At 40.9% G+C, this 24,659-nt stretch overlaps 1 protein-coding gene across 1 annotated transcript in view; it reads right to left on the bottom strand.

Annotated features, from left to right (window-relative positions):
* Nucleotides 1-24,659, bottom strand: part of FLT1 (fms related receptor tyrosine kinase 1) — a 159,936-nt gene that overhangs the window by 57,323 nt on the left and 77,954 nt on the right. The window contains exons 12-14 of the mRNA XM_019736494.3: nucleotides 18,643-18,751; nucleotides 12,262-12,570; nucleotides 7,566-7,712 (exon numbers count right to left, since the gene is read on the bottom strand). Coding sequence (XP_019592053.2) covers nucleotides 7,566-7,712; nucleotides 12,262-12,570; nucleotides 18,643-18,751 — 565 coding nt within the window. The remainder of the gene's footprint in view (nucleotides 1-7,565; nucleotides 7,713-12,261; nucleotides 12,571-18,642; nucleotides 18,752-24,659) is intronic.

Genomic DNA, 24,659 nt, shown 5'->3' with positions numbered 1-24,659 from the left:
AGGCAGCATGTGGTTGGGTTTTATTTTTTGATCTGCTACTCTGTGCCTTTTTCCCGGTGAGTTCAGTCCATTTACATTTAGGGTGATTATTGATACTCATTTCTACCATAAGGTGAAGGGCAATCTTGCCACTTACATATAAGCACCATATTGCCCAGGGAAGAGCATGGAGTAGAACTTTATAATCCAGTTCTCCAATGAGTTAGTAAATCTGTAGAGCTCTTTGATTCACCTATTTGATGAAATAAAGGCACACTTTGTGTTTGCCTTCTGTTCCTTACACAGAAATCTGACTTTGACTTGTTGCTTTCCTAAATTGGCTGCAAGTCTGACCAGTGACTCTTGTTTTGTTGCTCTGTTGAGCATCTGGACTTCTGACTTAGAGAACATTATGTCCATCCAATGTGGCCAAATTGTCACCACCGAGGGTCTCTTCTTCACCCAAAGTCCGATTCAGATGACATCTCCTTCATGACGTTCACCCCAAACGCCCCAGTCAGAGGTGCTCATTTGTGTCAGTGGAATTCATACCATTCGTGTTGTATGTTTACGAATCGACTTTGTACCTATTATGTTTTCCAAGGTGAGGACTAAGTTTTGCTCATTTTCATTTTATCTAGAATGTAACAAAACGTCTGGCTCATGGTAGGTAATTAATGTTTGTTGTTTGAATAAAATAAAAAGTAAATTTTGTTTGTTATGGTTATGATAGTCTTGGCTCTCTAACTAATGATAAATTCTTGAAGTTGGCACATGATATATTTTCAATAAATGGTAGTTATGGTAATGGTGATGTATACAGTTCTAGGCACATTGTAAGTAATCATACCTGCAGATTGGTAGCTCTTAGAGGCATCGCTTAGCTAAGAGCTGTCTCTGAACTAAGGACCAGAAGAACCAATATATAGATTCAAGATGGCTAAAAGTCGCCCAAGAAAATTAGAGACAAGATATCTGACTGACTTTCCACAAAGAACATAAAGGAGATTTCACATATCCAGTCAAACTTTGGAGGTTTGGAAAACTATGTCAAGGGAAGAGAAATCCAAGTTTAGTAAACTACATAGGCCGACAACATGGGGAAACGAGGGATGATGGACTCGTTACATGGAACTAAAATGACTAACGATTCCAGTGTTTTCAAGTGTTCACCATGTGGCTTCTTCCTTCTCTGTGGAGAATTTTACCCTAAGATTAAGCCTCCTGGCAAACAAAGCCTTTGCAGATGGAAGGAAAACAAGTTGCTGATGTGTGGAATAATCTGAGACATAGTGAAAGCAGCCTTATGATCATGTGTTAAATTGGAAGAGAGTTAGGAGATGTTTAAAACATATGGTCTCAAGGAGTTCTGATGGGCAGTGTGATCCTGAGGAGACTGCTCTTTAGCCATGAAACAGACAGAGAAAGAAGAGGGGCTCTTGGAAAAGAAAGAGATCGAGGGCAGTGGTGAAAAAGCTGTATAATACTCCTCTACATGTAATAAGGGAAAAGCCATAAACAAAAGTCTTTTCATTTGGGGTAATGTCTAGTGCTTCACTAGTTTAACTCTCAAAATTGGGTTATGGTAACAGGAGAGTTTCCAAAAGCTTTCAAGAAATTGTGAACTGGTTGACTTGGAGGGGTTGTGGTTGAAGTGCGCACCTTGAAACCGTGCCCCAAACACATGCATTTCTAAACATTTAAAAATGAAAAGCATTTTTGTGCCTACCCGCTGTGAACTTTGCTGTTCTCTAATGAATTATTTCAAGATGATTCAGGCACTTTAAATGGTCTTGGAAGACGTGTCAAGGGGTGCTAACTCTATGGTTATTAGCTATAAAACCGTAGCTATAAACTGTGTATGTCTATAAATTGTAAACACACGTGTGCCCTCCCTGCCCTAGGGAGTTCTGTGTCATGTTCAGATTTGCCATAGCCCCTCCATGAGGGTGGGCGCATTTATACTGCAGGATACTGCCATTCACCTAAGTGGCCTTTCTGTGTGTAGGTACGTACTGTTCCTAGGACCGTTTTAAGGCAGGGAAATAGTATGGCAATTGCCTTTTATGCAACGCAGTACTAGTATCAGTAGAAGAATAGCTAACTAAATTACGGGAATATATACCATATGGCTGCTAAAAAGAATGAGGCAGAATCATATATACTGACATGGAAAGACCTCCAAAACATATTGTGATAAAAACCAGGCACAAAACAGAATACATAGCATGACCCCAACTCAGATTTATCTTAGAGATGCTGGCTTTCCCATATAACTGCACTATTGGTCATTCACTGTAATGCATTATCGTCTTTTGTTCATCATAGCAGTGATTACTGATTGTATGCTACATGCTTATAGTTTCATTTGTTTGTTAAACTTATTACCTGTAATTTTCCGTTAGAACGTAAATTCAAGGTCCCTGTCTTGTTCCTAGCACTTAGTATATTCCTGGCACAGAGTCGGCTCTCAGTGAATAGCAGTTGAATGAATGAATGAATGAATGAATGAATGAATGAATGAATGAATTGATTAATCCCATTTATCATTTGTCCCACACTCGCCGCACATATATATGTATATGCCCCACATTTGTATATATGCACATATATAGGTAAACAATGGAAAAAATTGTTGACAAAATACACATTAAGCAGTTACTGTTAATTCTCCATAAGGGAAAATTTTATAACTAATTCTATATATCTGTACTATGTAATCTTTTACGATGACAATGTATTCATGTGTTACTTATTTAATTAAAATAAATAACAGTAGTTTTAAAAATGAAATTGTAGGCTTCTTACCATCACCAAAGAGCCACTAAATTAAAGTTTAAAAACTATATTTGATTCAAATGCTTAAACATTTGCAAAACTTTATGATATTGACTACATATAGAATGATGAAATATTTTTGAAGCAAGAAAAGTAGATTTATACTTCACAAGAATTTATAACCTTGGATTAAAGCAATAAAAGGACATATCCAAACCCATTCCTTCAGAAGACTGGCCCCCCTCTAAAGTGTGTGTGTGTGTTGGGGGCATGATATATAGTATGTCTTCTGAGTTTTATTTTATTTTGCAGAGCTGTTCAGTTTAATTATATCTGAGTTGAATAAGATGGCGACGTAAGCTAATATACAATCTTATTGTTTAAAAATCAAGTTATTCACTTGGTTGTGGGGTGGAGAAGGAATAAACTTTCTTAATTTGACTTTCTCAGCAGCAATTTAGAGTCATGCAAGCGATGGGCCGAGTTCACCGAGTAGGTTACCTGAAAATATATTTGTGTGCATATTTTCCTTAATTGAATTGAATTGGGCATAGTGTGACCCCAGCTGCATTGCCGTGTGGCACTTTAGGTCCTGGTTAAACTGTTTCAAGTTTGTACTGGGGGGAGGAGGGTTTCCGTGCAAATTCTAGACATGTGAATTAGAAAGACCTCTACGCACAATTATTTTGCTGAGAGAGAGAAGACTTATCTTATGTAGTGTATGCGGGTTCCTTCTTTCGTCACCCAGTCTTTAGTGTAGATTGGAGACCTCCTCCTACGCTAAGAGCCCAAACAGTGGCTCTACTTGGGGGCTTTGTGTCTTCGGACAGGGTACAGTCCCTGAGATCTCTGGGACATGGCCAGGAGTCTACCCTTCCCCAAGCCCTGCATATCCCTGTATTTCTCTATTTCTCTCCTCTTTGTTTTTCTTCATTCCCCATTTCTTTTTCTCTGCTACTGGTCTCTCAAGCACCGACTGCCCTTCAGACAAAACACGCTGCTGATCTTGGCCGTGTCAGACTACAGTTCCGTATGTTGCAAGAGGGCACAGAATGAATCAAAAGGGGAGGTTAATGCACAGTCAAGAGGAACAAGCAGTAATGGGTATGAGGTTTCCGTTTGCCATGGTGAGCAAGGGTCGCCCTGGTGGAGAGTGCCTCCTGGGCCGCGACCATGCTTTCCTGCGCCTGCCTGCCGAGGGCCCCTTTTGTGCCTGCTCGCTGCCCTTTGGCTCGGGACTTGACTACTCAGCTTCCAGAACACTTTCTTGAGATTGCATTTCTTCTATAGAATGACTGTGCCCCACTGAAAGGTTTTCCTGAAAGGAAATGAGAAGGGAGGAAAAATTCTCTACTCCCCAAAGTCCTTTCAGCAGGCATTTGATGGCCTGTCGTCTGGAGCGTGAGCTCTCATGTGTGCCCTGCTTCCTCTCTCCTATTTTCTTTGGAATAGAGTAAGTTGTCATTTAACAAATAACAATGATCATGGGCCAGATCCTATCAATTGTCCAAGGTCACTAAAATACTGTCAGTATATAAATTCTTCCTGAGTGGCCAGGCTTCATATAAAAGAGGCACCTCAAGTCTCTAGGGGGTGTACAGTTGATTCTCAGGGCTTTTAAACTCAGTCTGGTTTTCCAAAGGCTTAGTATATTATGAACTAGTTTTTAGTCTTTTTCAGGCTGTGATCTTGCGATTTTTCCATTTCAGCTTTGGAACAACCAGTGAGTCAAGGAATATGACTTTGGTTATGTGTAATTAGACTCATAGTTTTGTATAAAGAACGAACCATAAAAAAGTTGGTGTTTTTGAAGATATCTGCATGCATGAACATAGTCATAGAGCATATTGCATGGGCTGCTGAATTTGCTGCCTCAAATGGGAATCTTACATATGAAACTCTATAAATGCTATATATACATGTAAGAGATTATCTCTGGAAAATTAAAAAGTCCCTTTCCAAAAGGCTTTGGTAGTTTTAAAGAGTGAATAAAGGGAAGAGAGAGAGAATCGACAACTTAGTGTAGTTGAATTCAGTAAGTGCAAGCAGTAGCATATTAGAATGAGATCTAGAAAAGATTTTATAAGAATTTAGATAAGACTCTTTTTTAGATATTCTTCTTTTGGCCTTCAGAAGATTAAAGAAAGCTGGGAGGGAGATTATTGGATTTAGAGTCGTTTGACATCTGAGCAGACTTAACTAATTAAACCTTCTGACACCTTCAAACGAATTCTGACACCCCATTGGCCAATATCTGTATAAATGAAGTGGGTCAGAAGGTAGCATTTACTAAGTCATGACTACATGCCAGCTTCATTGTATTAACTCATTTAAACCTCACCACATAAACTGTGTGGTCAGTATTATCCCAATTTTATAAATAAGGAAATAAGAGTAAGGATGAGTGCGTTGCCCAAATCCCCTGAGCCATGGGGACAATGCTTGGACTCAAACCCTCCCTGATGCCCCATTCCCCTTGTTGGCAGGGATGGTCATGGGCCAGTCTCTTGCCTTGTTTATCCTCTAATCCCAGAATGGTCATGAGCTTTCAAAATGGGTTCAACATTAATTCTTTTACCTACATCCAAATTGTGAAAACTGAACTTGTCAAATGTACTTTTTTCAAAGAACCACCCAACGTCCTACATTAACATTTCATAAAAAGTATTTTGTGACCAAGAAAGTTGGGGAAATACAGAACTTGAGACCATAGTTGACCTGATTTCTTTAGTACAGGACTGCTTTGGGAGTTCAGTACACTGGTGTGAACTCTGAATCTCTAAGGGGAGGACATTACAGGTATGGCTTCACAGCTGTTTATTTATTTGTGTATTTATTCATCCTCTTATATTGGTAGAATACCTCAAAGTATTTGTTTTCTATGAAACTACCCATCTTAATAGTGTGTCTCCTTGGACAAATCACTTTACCTCTTTGGACCTAAATTTTCTATTTTACAGATGAGACTAAAGATATTCCAAAAGTCCCTTTAGCTTTTAAATTTCTATGGTACAGCTCCCCTCTCCCCACCAAGTCTAGCCATTTTTGCTACCAAGTGAACTTGCTAAGGATAGAATAAGATTTTCTGAAAACCATTCATTCATTCATTCATTCATTCATTCATTCATTCATGAAACATTTATTGATTGCCAGACACTATGCCAGTTTCTGAGGATAAAAAGACAAATAAGAAGCAAATAAGACAAAGAGGGTAAGGGAATGATGTGATATACATACGTAGTAAGAGAGCTTACACATGAATGTGAGACAGTGTAGTAACAGAACAGCAGAAATATGCAGAGATAATACAGACACATGGGAAGTTATGATTCTAAAACTTACTAAGATAGAATAGAAACATTCATAAAAAATAAAGACTCATGGAGGACCTGCCTCCTCTTTGCAGGAGATGAGTTAGACTCTCTGGAAGGTGAACCCCCCATCTGGGTCTTAAGGGGGATGGGTAGGCATGAGGTGAAGGGCAGGTACTCCAGGCAGAGGGGCCACAGGAAAAGCACAGGGTGTGTGCTTTGAAGCAGCATAGCGTGTGTGCAGCGTGCAGTGTTCTCCCAGGGTTTGGCAATTGCTACAATGCAAAGTTTAAGGCAGGGGAGGGCGAGCATATAGTTGTAGGCATGGGCAGGGCCAGTTGGTGAGGGCTTTCTCCGTCAGACTCTTGACCTTAGTCCTGAGATGAAGAGCCCGTGGAACACTTGTACTAGGGAACTGACATGTTCCCAGCTGCCTTTTACACAGCTGTGTGGAAAATAGACACAAGGAGAGAATAGAGGGCTAGGGAGACCAGTGAGGACTCCACTGCGGATCTTATGGGGTCGGCAGTGGGCAGCTGAACCAAGAGAGTGACGGGAGGAAAGGATGGATTTGAGGGACGTTTAGGACTGAGAAGGTAGAACCTGCTCCACTGGGTGACTGGTGAGAGGAGAAGGCGAAGGGGAGGTCATCCCCTTCCAGTTTGGATGATGACACACACAACGTGAGTACGGGAGCTGTTGCTTTGTGGAGAAAAATGACAGGATGCGATCTGCTTAGCGTAAGGCCTTTCAGAGATACTTGGAGGTATCTTAAAATGGAAGATGTTATACCACACCCCTTTGTGTGCATCACATTCAAATGGAGAATTAATTTTGAGCAGGGGATTCACACTTAAGGACCACTTCATACAGCCAGTGATTTGATTTCGGTTGTTGGGATGTTGCAAGTAAATGGCCATTCCATTTTGTTTTTTAACATAAATGGAATTATTAATCAAAATCATAGATAAGGTCATTTTAAACTTATTTAACCACAGAATTATGAGGCAGACCATAGACAGTGTTTATACTTACTGATTTAAGTCTGGTTGTTTTTAAAAATATTTTTTGTGGAAGGAAAATGAGCACAGGACCAGGAGTTTAGATTTTTATAAACCAGTATTATATCATTTGCAATATTCTTTTTACCAAATCATTCAGATCAGTGCAGGTGAACTGAGATTATAACTCTCCGAGCTCCGTCTGTGCCGAGTGCTCCTCACTTGCCCTGTTGTCGCTGAACTGAAACCTGTGACTCCTGCCATTTCTTTGTGAAGCCACATGTAAAGCAGATTCCACACGGATCTTTCTATAGTTGGGAATATTATCTCCTTAAGACCCGGCTCAGATATTTGAAGTTGACATAAACGTGAACCAGAGCCCAGGTTTTTGCAGCCCTGTCAGCAGGTGTTCTGGGCGTACTGGGTGGAGGGGGTAGGAACGGGAAGGGAACAGGGGAGGATGAGGCGGCATAAACACCAGGAAAACATCTCTTACCAGGTTCTTGTTGGATTTTGTGGTTGTTTCTGAACCAGGTTATCTGAGGCTCGGGGACCCCGTTGGCACGACAGGCGAGCGTGGTGGAGCTGCTGACAGCTACTGTGTGGTCGCTGAGGTTTCGCAGGAGGTGTGGTGCTTCCTGGTCTAGTGGGGAAAGAAAGACAATTGGTATTACTCACCTGTCTTATTCTGTTATTGTATACACATATCAACATTCGAAGTATATAGAGAAACAGCAAAACTCAACGGTACGATTCCATGCATAGTTTCCCTAAATTTCTCTTCTTTGGTTACTTTACTGCTTCCTCTTTATTAAGTTAGTATAATAAACTGAAATTCATTTAAACACAGAGTAAAATCAAGAACTGAATTCTATATTTTTAGATTTCAATATCAAGGTTTTTACCTGGCCAACTAGTTTTCTTTCTTTTTTTGAGAGCTTTTCTAAAACCTAAGGATTTTGCATAGTTTAGGAACCAGAAAGGAAAAACGTGATTTTGGATATAGGTTTGTAATGACTTTTTACATAAATATATCGCATAGTGGCGATGAGCTAATATAATTTCGTATGTATTTGTATTAATGTGTTTGCGAGGGCGTGTGTGTTACTCAGCTGTCAGTAACCTAAAGTGCAAGGCAGCAGACCAAACAGGAGAAGTTCTTGAACTTTGAAAGCTTTATTGATTTTTTTTTCCTTCCTCCATTCCTTTCCCAAATGCAAGCCACCAAAGGATGAATTCAAGAGGCAGAGGCACAGATTTGTGGTTTTTGCACTATATAATAGTACAAATATTGTATTTTATATTATTTTCTCTTAAAACATACAAATATGATACAATACAATTTACTTTAATAAAATGCCAACCAATATAGTACAACAAAATGATCTTAATACATTAGGATGCAATACATTACAACATTAAATCCCACGTAGGAACAGCAGTACCCCCAAGGCCCCAGAGAGTACAGTGTCTAGGTAACCAAGACAGTCAGTCCTGCTGATGTGCATACATTCTAGGTAGGCGGACGCTGGATGCGTAGCTCCAGCTACCAAGGGAAAAGAATAAAGACAGCTCCTGACGTCTTTCCCACCCTCCGAAATCATCCGTTTTCCCCCTTGGAGCAAATCCTGGAACAGAAATCAAGAGTTTTGGCATAACTTACACATTCTGCGTCACTGGTTTCAGTTACATAGTATGAGCTTTCTCTGACCATTTCTGATTTCCTCATCTTATTGTACTAAAACTGTGAAAGCAGCTTAGGAGGGATTACAATGCTATAAGAGATGACACACTGTCATGGCTGTGCTTCCATGTCCCTGCAGAATTCCGCCGGGTCCCCAAACCTTTCTCTTTTTATTCCTGCAGGAAAACTTTCAGGATTAGCATTCATTGAAGCAGTTTAGAAGCCTCAGGTTAAGAAGTTATTATCATGTAACATAACAGGTTGGGATAGTGTAACATGGCAGGGTTACTATTTGTTGGAAGAAACAGATTTCTCATTCAGTTTTGATTTCCATAGCTTATCATTAGTCTTTTCTCAGTTCATGCAAAATGAAATCTGAAGGCAAAAAAGAATGCTGAAGGAAGTGCTCTGATTTAGAAACTTCAAACATTGTGTGGAATGAATGATAGCAATGATCCTTTTGTCTGTTTCAGTGTCTTTCCTGGTCTGTCTTGCCCCCAGGCAGAACCATTTTAGTATTTGTGTTTATATTCTGTACAACCTGCCAAATAGCTTTTCCTAAGTGAAAATGCAGCCATCTGTCAAATCCTTCCATTTGGGTAACTCTTACAGTGGCAAGCCAACTTGGACATATCTCACTTAAAACTTGGGACCCAGTATACTGAGTTACATTTTTATAGCTTCTCAGAGCACATTTACTATTTCCCATCAGTAAAAGTGACAAACTAGTCCATCACTGCCCACAGGCCTTAGTATTAGAAGGAAGTCTGAATACAGGGCTTACAACACCCGAATTGTTTGCATAGCTACAAGCTGTGACATCATCAACACTGGCAGGATTTGACTCTCTTGGCAGGTGTACTGGAAAGCAATGCTTATATAAGTGAGAACCTTTTATTTTAACGAGAACGTCATGAAGAACTCCCGAAGGCCCTGTCTGCCCTTCACAAATTTCAGACAAGAGAAGCAGCAGAAAGGCTGCAGAATAAACATAGGACTCTCAGTTAAATACAAAGGTCATATAAACATGTCTGAAATACATGGTATTCTGATTTTTTTCTTTGTACCCATTTCTGAAAAAAAATGTTCTATGAGAAAAGTCTCATTTTTGGCTAGTTTCTAAATGACCAATCAACCAAGGAATCATTTTATCAATTCCCACTTTATAGTAATCTATTCTGACGTTTTAAATTCGAGAGGTACATTGAACCCATATTTTTAAACCTGAGTTAATTGATGGCAATAGATAGCTGCTTTCTAAAAGTGGAGCTATCCCTTCAAACTGAGAAAATCAGAAATAACTGAATATTTCTGCTGGTTATTGACAGCCAAAGACAGCTCCTACCAGGTTTTTTGACATTTCAGTGTTAGGCCCCAGGGATCTGCTGCATCCCTTACACAAATACAGTTTCCATTCTCCACTTGGAATGGGGCTTGAGGAACCAGCCTCACGCCCTCTACTCCATCACCTCTCGTCCACACCCGGCTCTCCTTCCTTTCTCTTTTCCCATTGTCCTCCCATTACTCCATACACAAAACAGTCACTAGCAAAATAAAAAAAATTTTTCCTTTTGAAATTCTCTGGAAGGATTAATTACACAGTGAAGAATTAATTACTGTACAGAATTCTTAAAATCATATCTGGGAAGTACTCAAAGTCATCTCCTGTAACTGTGAACACCCTTCCCTTCCCCCATGAAAATTGCAATTTTAAGGGGAAGGAAGTGATAGATTCTGCATGTCCAATTCACCATGTTTTCAAAAGCACTTCCCAAGCCATTCCATTTGCTTTTTCAGCTTTCGTAAAACTGGAGGCTCTTAAGTTCTGTGGTCCGAAGGCATTGTTTCTTGAAGGAACACACTGACTTATAATGAACAAAGACGCCAGGCACAAGAGCCATAGGTAAAATTTCAAGATACAATTGATTATTCTTTCCTTTGGGCTGACAACTTCCAGGTTACTAATTGTTTTCAGAGCATTCGGGGCTCCATAAAAGTGGCATTCTGGGGAAATGGTATTGTTTACTCTTTCACACTTGACAAAAGCAATTCCCACGTGAAAGACAAGTTTAGCGTGGGACAGAGTCTGTTACCTAAAGTAGGAAACAGTCTAGAGAGTTCCCAAGCCTGAAGAGTTGTCATATTGTCACCTCCTGTTGAACTGCCCAGCCACTTTGTTCTCAGCCATGGCTATTTTGGTCATCATAGTTTGTTTCCCAATAGTTCACGTAAGTCGCATATAATGATCAATCATAAATGAAAACCACAGAATAGTGCATCTTAAATTGGTGAAAAAGTCACTTTCCCCTCAAATGCAAGCTTAAAACAAGAGATAATCTCTCTTGATTTAAAAACTGTGTGTACTTTTCAATGAGTCTGAATTCTGCTTTTGTAACTTTGCCATTTCTTAATCCCCATTAAAACATCCTATTAACGTAAGCATATGGGGAAAGTGGACTTCTTTTTAGTGGACAAATTTTAGATTTACATTTAGAAGAATGCATTAAATGTCTGGTCGTAGTAGCCTTCATTTCCTTGATAATTGATTGTGATACACCTTTGAACACCGTCAATTAAACAGGATAAAGTTCTTTAAAAGAATAAGTAGGGGACAGAAATATTTAAAACGAAGGTGTGCTGTCAATAACTGTTTAGTCCACTCAGCAGCAGGGAGGAGGGACTACCCACTGGATCAGTTTGCCAACTACAGGAATTGCATGAGAGGAGGAAAGTGGGCTTGATTTGGGCGGATTTTCATGACTCATACTGTGATACACCTTTAATACCTCTAAATTACACCATCTTGCACCCCTGGGGCCCATTTTAGAAGCTCCAGCTTAAGATTAATGTGCTTAATATTAAAAAAAAAAAAAAAAAGCATTTTCAAATAAATAAGCATTATAACTTGCTATCCAGGTGCTATTTACAAATCAAGAGCAGATGAAATAATACAAAATAAAACCAGGCAGAGGTCCGACAAGAGTCTCAGATTCAACTGTACTCATTCTGAGCTGGAAAATTAACTTATTCATGTCCATCTTTGGCAGAAACCAGCATCTGTTTAAATTATTCAGTTTGTGCAGCTTCGAAACTTAAACATAAAAAGAGGTTGGCATCAAAGTGGAAGGAAGGGATGAGTTCCCAGCTGTTGTTTATCAGGCAGAAGACAGCAAAGAGCGAAAGCACAGAGTGTCCTGCAGGGATCCTCCAAATCCAAACGCGCACCAGGTCACCGGGTGGCCCCAGGGAGACCCTCAGCCTGATGGGCGCCCAGCGCGGGCCTGGGGCTCCTTATTACTCCTATCATGTCCAAACTCAGTTTTGGGAGGAGCATCTCCTCTGAGCCGGAAAGTTAGCAACAGTGACAATAAATCAAGATGATATGAGACAACTGTTACTTTTGAATGAGTCCTTTAATGTTTTACATTACTTTGTGTGGTACAATCACTCCGTGTGCCTTTAAATTTGGAGATCCGAGAGAAAACAGCCTTTTTGTTGCAGTGCTCACCTCTGATTGTAACTTCTTTCTTCTGAAGGATTTCTTCCCCTGTGTATATGTTCCTGGCTCTGCAGGCGTAGGTGCCTGAAGCTTCCAGGGAAACATTCTTGATGACAAGGTCCAGAGTGATGGAGTTCTCCCTGGTGACGGCCATGTTTTGCTTCCTAGTACTGTGGCGCATGGTTCGGTTATTGACCGTCCGCAGCAGAAGCCAAGCAATGTCTCTGTATAAGAACTTGTTGACTGTGCAAGACAGTTTCAGGTCCTCTCCTTCCGTAGGCATTTTTTCCAAGTTAATATGAAATCCATTTGGCACATCTATAAAATAAGAATAAAAAACTTTGGTTCATAGAAAAACCAACGTGTCATAGAAACAGAAGCGATATCTCATCACGAGATATTCAGAGATGTGAAGAAGTGTTCCTGTGCAAATTCTCTCAGCAGCAGCATTAAAAGGATGACTATTTATCTTTTTATTTTAGGGGAACTGATCAAACACAGCAGGTAGAAACCAACCAAGTCCATTCCATCAGAAGCAGGAAACGCCAAACAGGGCAGTTAGTACGATGGCACGTTTTCCTTACTTGTCCCAAATTGTTCTTCAAAGTGGATTTTTTTTTTTAAACTTGGGATGATAATCACATTTCCCATTTCTTTATCATGTACAGAATTACTACTGGTAAATGGGCAAAATAGTGAAATAATAAGAGGAATTTGTACTAAAAACCAAGGTGAGCTAGAAGTCCCAGGTCCATGTTAGGGGACTTGGGCCGTGCCAGTCAACACCACTTTAATCCTAAACTTCTCCAGGAAAAAACAACCCATTTCTCAGATTTCGTACAATTAGGTTGATCTCATCCTCCTCCTCCTGCTGTCCCACTACTTCCCCTGCTCTCTGTGGACACAGTAGGCAGAGTGGGCACAGCGGGCAGTGGGCACAGCGGGCAGTGGGCACAGCGGGCAGTGGGTACAGCGGGCAGTGGGCACAGTGGGCAGTGGGCACAGCGGGCAGTGGGTACAGCAGGCAGAGCAGGCAGAATGGACAGGGTGGGAAGAGCAGGGAAGAGCAGGCAGTGTGCAGAGTGGGCACAATGGGCAGTGGGCAGAGCAAGCACAGGGGGCAGAAAGGGCAGAGGGCACCGCAGACAGTGAGCGCAGCGGGCAGAGTGGGCAGTGGGCACAGCGGGCAGAGAAGAGCCAGCTTACTTGCTCAGGTCCCCTTTTATGGTGGTTGTTCCACTCAGACATAAAAGAACAAAGATTTCTTCTGCAAATGCAGACAACTAATCTAGAAGAGTTGCCAGATTCCAACATAGGGGTAATGGCGGGGAGAATACATTTAAAATCAAAAAGCTTATTTAACACTTTCTGAAAGTGACTGTGATTGAAAGCCATTTCTCCAGTGTCCTTTCCCAGCTAACCTCCGGCTCCATCTCCTAAGCGCCTCTGGCAGCACCTCTGAGCGCTCCTCCTTGGCTTTCGTGCCCTGCACCACCTTCCAGCTTCTGCACAAAGTTCCCTGCTCTCATTTTGGACCATTTCACCAGAGGATTTGTAAAAACCACTGGCTACTGGCCCTGAACTGACCTGCTCTCAAAACCATTGCATTGCTTGTTACTAGTGGCGTATCTGTATTTGAGCAAAGAATTTGGGCCAACATTTTACAAAGTACTTTGAAGATGAAAAGCGCTGTGTTATGCTATTATTATTATTATCCTTTGCGCACAAAGCTATAAAGAAACCTTTAAACCTTAAGGGGACAATAGTCCAAAATTAGATATCATATCAACTCTTTCCTAAATCTCACTTTGCTTGTTTTTCTGATTTTTCTGGGCTTTGGCTTTATTCTAAAGTGTCACGTCTGAAGAAATGCCAAAGAATTCATTTGAAACCTGGGAACGGGGGTAATGGTGGCTTATGAGACTGTAGTGCTTGGAGAGAGAGAGGAGACCCGTGGAGGTTTTCCTGCTTTTAAAATGAAAACCTCAGAATGTGCCAGAAGATGCAGAAAGCTGACAGTCATTTTTAACATAACAATAAGGTGTCAGAAATAGCCCCTCTAATTCAGCACCTTTTTATATTTGGGACATTTTCCAAGTGTGAGGATTAAAACACCAGCCATCAACTTTTACACAGATACTGGAACAGAAGTATTGTGTACGGGTTGCCATCAAATCATTTCTTGAAAGACCACAGACTCCATTTATGAAGTCTCATCCTGGTATTAGAGCCCAAGGGAGCCCCAGTAACACCATGGAGATCATGTAGAGAGTTTCTATTTACTTTAGTGATTTGAAACTTCCTGTGGAAATAGCTCACAGGTTTCCTGATGGAAGATTTTGTTTATCTTTGCCAAGCACCACCAGGAATCTCAAAATAAAATGCATTTAGTGACATTGGGAAACTAGGGAGATAAGGCAGTGCTGTTCCTGTTTCACCCTCAGTAATTGCTAACACACCCACAGCCATGCTGAGTGCCAGCAAAACAGCAAAAACACACACATAGGAAAAGAACCAAATAGGTTGTGAGGTCTGTTTCTCATACAGGGGACACTGTTGCTGGAGCGAATTCGGTGTATGTTGTCAGATGGCCTCTTAGAAATGATTCTTTCTCAGCATCACCTCCTTGGTCTTCTCTTTTGATCCATGGAAGACGATAAATAAAATGTCCCAAACTAGTTAATGAATCCAAAGGGATTTTCCCCCTTAATTTATGTTGATCTTTTTTTTAGCCTGAGTACAAAAACAGACCCAAGAAAGAATTGCCTTCTAACTCTCAGAGTGAAAACAAGAAATCTTCCCACACGTCAGTATCTCAGCTTTAGCACAAGCATCACAGCACCAATGAGCACTCATGCACCTAACACATCGCACACCCACGGCAGCTTAGGGGGTGTCATGGGGAAGCGGCGCCCCTTGTTCAGGGGGGACAGTCAGCCTAGGGTTAGGTGGAGGAGTCCTGTATTTACCAAAGGGCAGACACTTTGACTTGATTGGTCAAATGTGAATTGAGTTCATGAAAGAGACAAGCATGGAAATTAAAAGGATAAAAGGTCTCTCATTTGTCAGGTGGAAATGAAGACTTCTGTTCTACTGAAGAATAGAAGGAATGTTCTCTAACAAGGAAGTGAGTGGTTACTAGAAAGCTTTGCTCTTTTCAAGTAGATCCTACGTCCACGTAATGGCCAAGTTCAGAGCGGAAGTGCTGAGGGTTCTAATGGCCACAGCTGGTCAGTGTTCGTCAGTTTGGAAGGCAACTCTGTATCCTCTTCGTTATTATTGTGTCAAAGAAGGGGCAACGGGATTGAAATGAGGGTCAATAAAGATCCAAGTCTAGATCTAGATTTAAAGCAGTTAAGTTTTAGACAGATCTTTCAAAGCATGACCTATGCTAGGTCGAGCATAAACACTGAACAAATAATACACTCATTTTTCAGAAAATAGACACATAGGTATAATATTTCTAAGAGTATATAGTCTCATCTCTAGTGAGAGTATCGTGACAAGGATTTGAGTACGAAAAAGATAATAAGTCATTTAAAAATCATGTAAGCAAATGAATTTATTATCACGAATCAAAACTAGAACTTTTCAGGACTGGTAGGGAGGAATTCAGAGGTTATGTTCCAGGCAATGGGGGCTCGACTGGCTATTTGTGCTCAGTATTAGGATGAAAGGTCTTGAGCTTCTAGAGGAACAGTGGTGTGAGCTTCAAGGTATGCTGGAGTGGAATTCTCACAGCCCCTTTCTGTGGACACGCCTCGGGATCTAGAAAAGGCTCCAGGCACTGCATGGTGATTAATCATAGGAAGCAGTGGGCGGTGGGCGGGCATTTCTGTCTGAGTTCAGCAGCTGATCAGCTTTACCAACCAGGGCTCTTTCAGCAACAATGCCCTGCATGTACCCACACACGTATGACTCGTGGGGCGGGTAGGCTGGCTGTTGGTGCTGCAGTTAATGCAGGGCATCCGCTACCCTTTCCTGGGGACTCTGAACAGTAAGGAAATGAGCATGCCATGCCCCTCCACTCTGTATCCTCTTCCAGCACTGCCTTCAGACGCAGGCAAGAGCGGGCTCTCTGTCCTGGGGCTGCAGATGGCTGGCCGGCCGTACCCTTCCCCACAATGTACAGAGTCTGTGGGGCCAAGGGGGCAAGCCCACCCAGAGCCTGTGCTGCCCCCACTTCTAGATCTTTCCTGAGGGTTCCTGGGATCCCAGAATTCCCTGTAAAGATGATCCCAGTCTGTTTCCAGTCTCAGGTCTCTTTCCTCTTGGCTAGGTCTGTCCTCCCGAGGTCTGAGCGCTTGTCACTTCTAGGTCCAGGGAAGGCGGTTCGTGAGGGTGTGGATGGAGTTTGGATGTGTACACATGGGTGTGTGACCAGGGTCAGCTCACGCGCCTCCAGGCACTGCCACATTCTGCTGTGGAGCTCTGAGTAGTCCCAGAATTCTAAATCTGGACCTGACCTTTCAGGGCACCATGAAGGTGTATGTCCGCAGAGGCTGAAACACATGTAACAGGTCGCTCGCCTGATTTAGAGCTTGTAGGTGGTTATCTGTATAGTTTGTGGGCCTCCATTGATACTCTGGCCTTGGCTTTGAAAATGCCAGAGCAAGACGGTCCTTTTCTTTCTACCTATTCAAGTTCTGACCCCCGCAGGACCACCTCAAGTCCTGCTTCCTTCTCAGAGGCTTAGAGGCACACTGTACAGTGTACATCCATCAGCCACATGTGGCGACTGAGCATGCAAAATGTGGCTGGGGGACTGAAGAACGGAATTTTATTCAGTTTTTTCATTTCAATTAATTTAAAAAGTGAAGCATTCTAGTATTTGAAAAATACTGATGACATGTTGAAATGATAATATTTTGGGTATCCTGGGTTAAATAAAATTAATGTCCCTTTTTTCTTTTTACTTTTTAAAAATCTGGGTGCTAGAAAATTTTAAATTACACGTGTGGCTTCCATTATGTTTTTGTTGGAAAGTATGGGTTTACTGTTGGGAAATTCATCTGTCACATTAATTCCGCACATACCTTTTGATACTAGAATCTATATAACTTAACATTGCTTCTTTCTTTGCATGGTGTTGAAACCGTCTTCCTAGAAGCTTCCTAGAAGCGTCACTGGTATGTCTTCAGGTGCTCAGGGTGGAGCTGAGCTGTACTGTTAACAGCTGGTGTTCGTTTAGTCTGTACAGGCTTGTTGGCCATTCAGAGCAATACAGGAATTACTCGGTCTTCTGTATTCCAGTTCATACATAGAGTGATTCTATGGATTTGGATGGTACAAACCTTTGTCCCTAGTCCAAATCCTCTGAGAATCAGTCTATGTGAAGTTGCTCTGAAGCCTTCTCTAAATCAAGGGCTTTGCCTCTTTGGAATGGATGCAGAGCCGATGGCCCTTTCTCTTCTCGGGCATGAGAGGACAAGGTCTGATCTGGTCTGGAGTGGCTCTGCTGGTGCCTCTTCACCTCTCCAGACCCCACTGCGTCATCTGGAGAGTGCGGGGCCGTGATGCCTCTAATGTCTCTTCCGGCTCTCACACCGGAAATCTACTCAGGACGCCTCCCAGGTCATAGCGTCTGGGAAGGTTAGCTTACTTGCCAGAAGGCTCCCTGTGATCTGATAGCCCATACATCTCATGACATTAGACCTACCTATTTCTTTCTAGAGAACTCTAGGCAACACTGCAGCCTGCTCTATGCAGTGTGAAGTTTCCAGAGAACTGGCAAACTGCCCAAGTTTCCTCAGAAAATTGGGGGAGTGCGGAGCCAGGCAATTGTTTTATACTTTGAGCTACTTACTTCCTTCCTGTACCCATGGAGGGACACAGGGAGTGCATTTGTGTTCCTTGGAAGTTTTAAGACTTGCAGAGACCGTCATGTTTGAGGTGAAAAATTCTCAAATGCTACTAGAAAACATTAATTATTGTCAACAAAGCTCAGTTTCAGATTTCTATAGGAGAGCCTCATTTCCCAAAAAGTTGAAATGAAGTGAAATAATTAGCTTCTTGGTTTAAAAAAAGTCACCACATGTCTTTTAATTGGTTTCCTTGATTATTATTGAACAACTCCGGTCTGTTCCTGTGCTAGGTACTAAAGGGAGTTAAAAAATGAACGCGACCAGATCCCAAATTCACAATCCAGCTGCGGAACGAAACATACACAAATAGCTCTCAAAGAGAATTCAGGGAAATCACTCTTTAGGACATTCAATGGTGTAGAATACTATTCCTGAGAGCAAAGGATGAAGGTACTCAAAGTTTAACAATTCTATGGAATGTTGGATTTTCTTTTTTTTTTTAAACAAAAATCACCCAATCTATAAGTGTACTAAAAGCAAACAAGATTTAAAGAGACTGTCTGTGAGTATAGGATGTGTGGCTTACCTGTGATATAAAAGCGTATGTTTCTTTTCACAGTCCCTACTTTATTGGAAGCCATGCAACTGTAGATTCCAGAAATTCTAGCATCAGCCACAACCAAGGTGCTAGCCGTCTGCAAAAGAAAGGGAAATATTAGCGAGCGATAGGACAAAGCCATTTGCACATCCCTGAGATACTTCTGAGGGTTGAAATAATTCAGCTATCCCATTCATTCAATGAAGGTAGTATTGCACGGGTGCTGGTTACCAGAAGGCTCTCCCCTTGCCGAGCCCCAGCAAGAATGGAAAAATAACAGGAAAGCAGGTCCTCAGGAGACCGGGGCCTATGACATCCGACTCGTATGAGGGTTTCGGGCTTATTTATCTCTTGCTGCTGCCGTAACAATTGCAGACCTGAAGCTGAGATGCCGGATTGCACGTCCTACCCTATGAGGTGGTCATTTCCACATCAATGGGAGGAACAGGTGAGGCTGAGGCCGTCTTTTGTCTGGATGACCTGAGAGCGTGGAGGCCGTCTGAGAACAGGAGCCTTTGCTATTTGGCTTGAACAGGTGTGTTAAGTGAGCAAGGACACAAGAGGAAGGTTGGCTGAACCATTTCTTGTAGTATGTGCTCAAAAAATGTGGCTTTGTAGCCTCGAGGGTGAGGGACAGGTGGGAAAGATCAAAGACCATCGTGTGTTTGCACATTACTTTATTTCTCAGTCTGTCCATTCCTAATCTAGAAAGCGAAGATGTAAGTTATGAATTAATACGGTATCGTTTCACTAGATTTTCGTGCTGCTGTTTGACAAGTTAGCCCCTAAAGAAACATTAGAAGTTAAATTTGTGTGAACTTGAGAGCACTTTATATAAACTGTGATGTCTCAAAAAGTAATGAAACACAAATTTATACAGCTTAAAGACTTGCATTGCTATCTTCTTTTAAAGACAAAAATTATTGTTATAAAATGGAAACTTGTTGAGTTCTACAATTCAGCCCAAGCTCGCAAAAAATAACACGTTTACTATATATGAAAAAAGTGAGAAAGTTTGTTTTTCATATTTAAAATTACAAAAGAAAGTGTTGATTCAGTTACTTATAAATTGTTGCAGCCATCCCCTAGGACACTAATGACTGGTCACAGGCTTTGAAATGATAGAAGCTGTGCTGATGCTTCTAACTAATGGGGCCTCCTAGAGGACGTGTGATGACTGGGTGACCCACAGGCTGAGGTGGGGCCCCGGACTTACTGAAATGGTGACCACAACTTCTACAAAGGCTCTTAACATTTTCCTGAGTTGCTAAGTTATATGCTAGGCTCTTCTGTGCTCCTATGCCTTTCAGTAAGTTAAGGTATATCTGTCTTTATTCTACAGATCAGGAAGACTAAAAATCTGTTCCTAGTTATTTACTCAGCAAGTTCACTGCTCCAAGCTCTCTGTGATTTTCACTATGATACAGTGAATATTACAAGATACTTCCTCTTCTTGGATCTTGTTGGATCTGTTTAATTACACCTACCCATGTATCCTCTGTGTATTATTGAAACTATTGAAAATAAAAAGTATCTGCAATGTGGCACTTTGCATTCCTTTAGCAAACATTTACTGAGTATTTATCAGGGCATTGCCCAGACGTGTTAAGGGACAGTGATGAATACGACACAATCACTATTCTTAACCACGAAGGGCTACTTTCAAGGTGATAGAGAGTGTCCCGACTTGAAGATGAAGTGTATATTACTCTCTTTTGCAGAGGGACACTCACATGAAGGTAAATAAGCAGTGAAGAGTGTGGAGGCGAGCTCGTGTGTCTCTTTCTCTATTTTGATTATTAATCTTTATAAGAGGTGAGAAATTTTTAAAAAATCTGGATAGCCATTTCCTTTGAATTATTGCACCCGTCACTTTAGAGTAAGGGGAGAAAATGAAAGTTAAAAACACAGCTTGTCGGTGGCAATGTGAAAGGACGCGGCAGCTGGTGGCAGCTGGAAGGACAAAGTAAGACCCTGACTCCTTTATTTTGTCTCAGGAAACCTGGGCTCAGGCTCTTGGAAGCAGCGTGCAACACGTTCAGACGCAAGGGACGCAGTCTGAAATTATGGACAGCAGTACCCTGGCTCTGAAAGTTGTGTTTGGCCTTCTATTAAAATTATTTTGATTTCACTGAACTCCAAACAACTGAGAACAAAACCCAGTTTCCTAGCGAGGGAAAGTCATCAGATGTACACATTTGCAATATTTATTAATAAAACCTGTGCGGGCAATCTGGGCATGGCTGTAGCCATTTGACAAGACCCCAGCACAGTCAGAGAGCTCAGAAATTTTGTATACTCAGAATGAAATTGAGGCACCTAGAAGTGCAATGAATCCAGGTCTCATGATGGACCATGGAGCTAGATATGCATTTGAGTCTCTTACTTTGCCTGAAAGACTCTTTCCCAAACAGACTCCTTACTCATCGTCAGGCCTGCCCCAGAACTCACTTCTCCAAAGTTCCTATTAAAATTGTACTAGATAATGACATTGATGGGAGTTGACATTATTTCTTTGGTTCTGGGCACCTTTATGTGGCCCGTTGCTGTGCACCAGATAGTGTGTGAGGCATTATCTCATTCAGTCCGCCCTCTAACCTTATGAGGTAGGTGTATTACCCCATTCTACAGGAGAGACACTAAGGTTAGAGAGGTTAAGTGACCCACGCAAAGGTACTCCGTAGCACTGCACCTGGGCAGAACCTATGTACAGGTTTGTCTGACCCCACCACCTGTGCTCTTAATCGTGTTACAAAACTGCTTCTTGCCCTAAAACCCTTTAAATTTAATAGCACAGATCTATTGGTAGAGTTATGTCTACTCTTGAATTGGGTGTTTCCTCAAGAAAGCCCTTTAGTCAGCAGGGATAGGTCACATAAGTTAAGTGCTACTAGGTACAGAAATACTAGTTTCTTAATATTTTACATAAGCTGCAAGCTATTTTTCAATGGATATGGTGTCATGTGGTTTGAAAATATGATTGATGAATGAAAAAGTTACAATTAAAGAAGAAAATTTAAAAATTAGATGAAACATATCCTATGATCAACTTTATTAAAAACTATCTGATTTCTAGAGTACTTCTTTTTTTCTAGAGAATATTTTAAAATTATAAATTAAAACATATTTTCATAAAGAACAAAATCTCCTTGACAATTGAAGTATAAATTGTATAGGGGTAGAAAAAAGAGCTCCAGTGGGAGGTGGAGGTGAGTATAGTTTGTCTGGACAGCAGCCACCTTCTCATAGGACAGTAAGTCTCCTTACAGGGTCTTCTGAGGGAAAGGGGCAAACCTATTCCTTGGTAATCGTAATCAAATACTACTGTTTCAAGGGAGAGAAAATGAAAATAGCATAACAGTTGGAACACCAAATATCAACTCAATACTTTAAAAGAGAAAGTGCCAAGAATTGGAGTTGTAACATGTGTTTGAAATGTAATCATTTCATTTTATAAGGTACACCGAAAGTAATTCTCAAAGATGTATGTTTGTATTATTTCTATAATTAGTTTTCATTTGCCACAGTTCTTTTTTAGCTCTGAACCCACACTTTGGGGGTGCCTCTGCCTGCCCTGCCAGGACCTCAAGGATTTAGGTATTAGAAACAGACCCTTAAAGTCCATTCTCTGGTTTATGTGTATGACTCAGGGACACTGATGAAAACTGTCGTCAGGTACTGTAAGTTTGGAAGTTATTCATACTCCTTCCTTCCTTCCCTTTCACTAAGTATTAGTAATTCCCCACTACAATGTGGTTTGAACCTCACAGAATAGAATGGATGGGATGATGTGTAATTCAGCCTAATTTCCAGCATTAGTTTTTTTTTTTTTTTAAATCTATATATGGAACAGTGATTTTAATCTCTGCATGTTTCTAATATAGGTTCTTTTTAAGTATCTCAGGAAGAAATAAAAGTAGATATGTAAAGGTCATGTAAATATCTACAATTAACCTAGAGCGGCACATTTGAGCCAAGTGATGAGAACATAGAATGTGAGATTTAGAAAAAATTGGGGTGTGGGAGGTGAATGAAACACAGGCTGTCATTCTGTAGTTAAGAATGCTTCTGTCATGGGTTTGTCTCATACAGTAAGCACTTTTTCCAGTGTAACCTCCAGACGATTTCAATGGAAATGTTACTAAAGTGGTCACAGTTTTCCAGCCTTCCTCCAGCCTTAATGTTGTAAGACGTATTTCCTGTGTGTTTTTCCTAACACAAGGCTCCTTCTACTTCCTATTCCATATCGACAGACCCAATAGTCTGGCCGTCCCATTTAAACAATATGAAAACTCCATGTTTGCTATTAACTACTCCATTGATGACTCACTTTTCACAAATCTAGGCCAAAACTCGCCAATAAGGAAATTGAATTTTATTGTCTTTTGCACCCTTCCTTGAACTACGTGAAAAAAAAACAAATCAAAGGGAAAAAAAGCTAGTCCTTACAATCCAACAGGGGCTCCCTGGGCCCTCTGTCCACTGATCGTGGGGTGGGGTTGCTGTGCCTGCCAGCTGTATGGCTGGTGGGCAAAGGATCACTGCAGTGTAAGTTGGGACTTCACTTTCTAAAAATGTACAGAAAATAAAAGCAGTTTTGATGGTAAACGAAAGACTGTGCAAATCATCCTGAAGTAGCAAAGCCTCCGTATGTCATCATTGTATGAAAGATAACATTTTTCACACACACAAAGAGATGTGTTAACAGTTGCTAAAAGTAAAAGCAGTAAATTGTTCTAAATTTAGGACATGCAATTCATAATTTACTTAAAGTCTAATGTGTTACAGTTATAGCTGCTAAAAGGATATTATATATGTATATACACCAGGGGTGCCAAAAAAAATGTATACAAGTGGATACTTTGGTCAGCGTTGCTCAAGCAGTAGTTCACCATAATCAGAAGTGTCTGGACGCTGATGGGAACCACTTTGAGCACCTCTTGTAACTGCAGAAGGTCAAACGTGACTTGTATTCATCTTTTGTTGTCATTATATATTATTACAATTTTAATACAGTTTTTCTTTCTTAAAATATGTATACATTTTTTTGGCACCCTCTGTAGATGTACATATATATACATATATGTGTGTATGTGTATATGTTACATATATATGTATATATCTTTATAACAACAGGCAAACTAGGTAAGGCAAACATTATTAGCTCCATTTTTTGGAGGAGAGAAGTCAGGTTCAGAGAGGTGAACTGATTTGCTTGTGGTCGTACGAGATAGAAAGTGGCAAAGCTTGACCCCACGGCTCCGGACTGCATGTGGGATGGCACAAGTGCCAACTATATTTGGAGATCTGTATTTAAAGCCTCTGCATAACTACAAAATTACAAGTCAATAAATGTGTTTCAAGCCCCTGTGGAAAAACATGATGGGAGTTCCATTATCTCCCCCAGGTTTTGTTACTCCATTCCCAGTTTCTCACAGGTATTCTACATGGAGTTAGGTTGCTACTTAGTGGTTCCCGCTAATCAGAAACCTCCTGTAGCCTTTTCATTTTCCATTTTCTTTTCTACTTTATATATTTGTGGACAGGTTACCAAAATAGGACTGGAAGAAGCTACCACAGAAATTAAGCTCACAGATTTCTTGTTTAAATATCCAGCAGTTAACATCCACCTGACATGGTCGGGAAAAGGCAAAGTGAATTGAAACAATCAATGGCATCTTGAAATTTTCTAGTATTTTGTGCCTACTAACTTGGTTTCTACTCTGAGGCAATTTCCTTCTTGAAAAAAAATGTAGTGTCACTCAAATTAAACTTTCAAGTTTATCGAATTTCCTCTTTCCTAAGTATTTCATTAAACTGCTTTCTCATCCTTGCTATACATCATGAAAAGTTTTAAGCTATTCATTCGTTTTAAAAGAAAAACTGTAAGCCACCTACAGCTACTGCAGGTTACAAAAACGTTTCCTAAATCCTTGACCAGTGATTGCTGATACCATCACGCCAGCCATCACCATCTTAACTGGTTTCTGTATTGGCTAGTTGGC

This window comes from Rhinolophus sinicus, chromosome 16 (genome assembly GCF_057876585.1).
Source record: "Rhinolophus sinicus isolate RSI-liver-muscle chromosome 16, RSI-T2T, whole genome shotgun sequence".
Taxonomy (NCBI): domain Eukaryota; kingdom Metazoa; phylum Chordata; class Mammalia; order Chiroptera; family Rhinolophidae; genus Rhinolophus; species Rhinolophus sinicus.
This window is presented reverse-complemented; position numbering and strand designations above follow the sequence as displayed.